The 1,513-nt window shown below is 40.2% G+C and overlaps 1 protein-coding gene across 1 annotated transcript; it reads left to right on the plus strand.

The window, feature by feature from the left end:
* Positions 1–946: 946 nt before the first annotated feature.
* LOC121965041 (SH3-containing GRB2-like protein 3-interacting protein 1) lies at positions 947–1,344 on the plus strand (the record flags this gene model as incomplete). Its single annotated transcript, XM_042515205.1, has 2 exons — positions 947–1,105; positions 1,212–1,344. Coding segments are annotated over exons 1-2 (264 nt in total), but the record flags the coding sequence as incomplete, so codon positions are not given.
* Positions 1,345–1,513: the final 169 nt, after the last annotated feature.

Consider the following 1,513-nt stretch of genomic DNA (forward strand, 5'->3'; position numbering starts at 1 on the left):
CATTTGTAGACAGGGCAAGTTCAAATCGATCAGAAAAAAGATAAATCTCAAAACATGATGAGATGGATGACCTGTGACAATGTGTGGCAGAATCAGTTCTGTTTGTATAACCCACATTAGAAGAAAAAGAAAAGCTGCTCCACCAACTCATGTGACCAAATAGCTCTGGAACCTGAACTGACCCGTCAACACGAGATCCTTAGCCCAAACCAAAGACCAAAAACCAAATCCTATAACAGCCATGTGCTGTTAAAATAATTCAGTAAGACAACGTGCCAACAATTTTAAGGACATTTCCTAGATGTGAAACCAAGATAATACATTTTAAAAGACAGTAAGTCAGGAAATACAATTTAAATACCTGACTGAAGCTGCTCTCATGTTCCTGGTGGGGCAGAACACAGAGCTGACACCAAGTCAGAGGAGTAAAATGTGAAGAAAAAAAAGGAAAATTATTATTATTCTCAATGTATTTTTATATTTGTTATCCAGCCCCCGCAGTCTGACCTGCATGTTTTTTTTTTCTCCTAGAACCAAACAAGGTAGTAAGACAAAAGACAGTCTGTGTATTAGCTTTGTTGCAGGTTACCCGCTTGATGCAGAACTCTGATCACTGCTAGTGATGCTGTGTGGTTTTTTTCTGTTGTGTAGACAGAAGTTACAAGTGACTGTGTGCATCATGTCTGGGTAATAATGTCAGTAAATTCCAGTGAAATACAGTTTTACCCCTTGCGAATGTGCAGTATGAAACACAGACATGTATGGTAAATAGGGTCCCCTGGTAGAACTAGTCCCATGTGAATTAGGCTTAATAAAGTGAATACATTCCTGGCAGCTGCAAAAAGACTTTGCACTTCAGTTTTGACACTAAAGGGATTCTGGGAGTGTGTGTTTTTCTTTTGCGTCATCTCTGAGATCTGCCTCTTCTTCTTCACTCTCACTGTCCCAGATGTGTTGTGAAGATCACAGGGGAGATGGTGCTGTCCTTCCCTGCGGGCATCACCAGGCATTTTGCCAGTCACCCAACTCAACCCATCCTCACCTTCTGCATTAACAACTACAGCCGACTGGAGCAGGTCCTCCCCAATCCACAGCTGCTGTGCTGGTAAGAATAACGTCACAGGCAAACACAAACACCCAATAGTATCACTGGTCGTTGTTTTGATAATACACACATAAGTTAAATCAATCATGTACCTCTCCCTTCACAGTGATTCCACAACAGACAGTGTCGACACCAAGGAGTTCTGGGTGAATATGCCAAACCTGATGAGCCATCTGAAAAAAGTGGCTGAACAGAAGCCTCAGGCGACATACTACAATGTGGATATGATCAAATATCAGGTGTCAAATATCAATTTGTCTGCATATCTAGCTGATCTGACTATAGTGTCTATTCATTCATGTGTGTGTTGAAATCTTTAAAAGCAACCTTAAAAAATTATTCAACCAGGATTTTGACAAGGACTGATTTATACACATTATTTAGATTATTTTATACTTACATTTCTGT

The sequence above is a fragment of the Plectropomus leopardus genome, unplaced genomic scaffold, assembly GCF_008729295.1.
Source record: "Plectropomus leopardus isolate mb unplaced genomic scaffold, YSFRI_Pleo_2.0 unplaced_scaffold18325, whole genome shotgun sequence".
NCBI lineage: Eukaryota > Metazoa > Chordata > Actinopteri > Perciformes > Serranidae > Plectropomus > Plectropomus leopardus.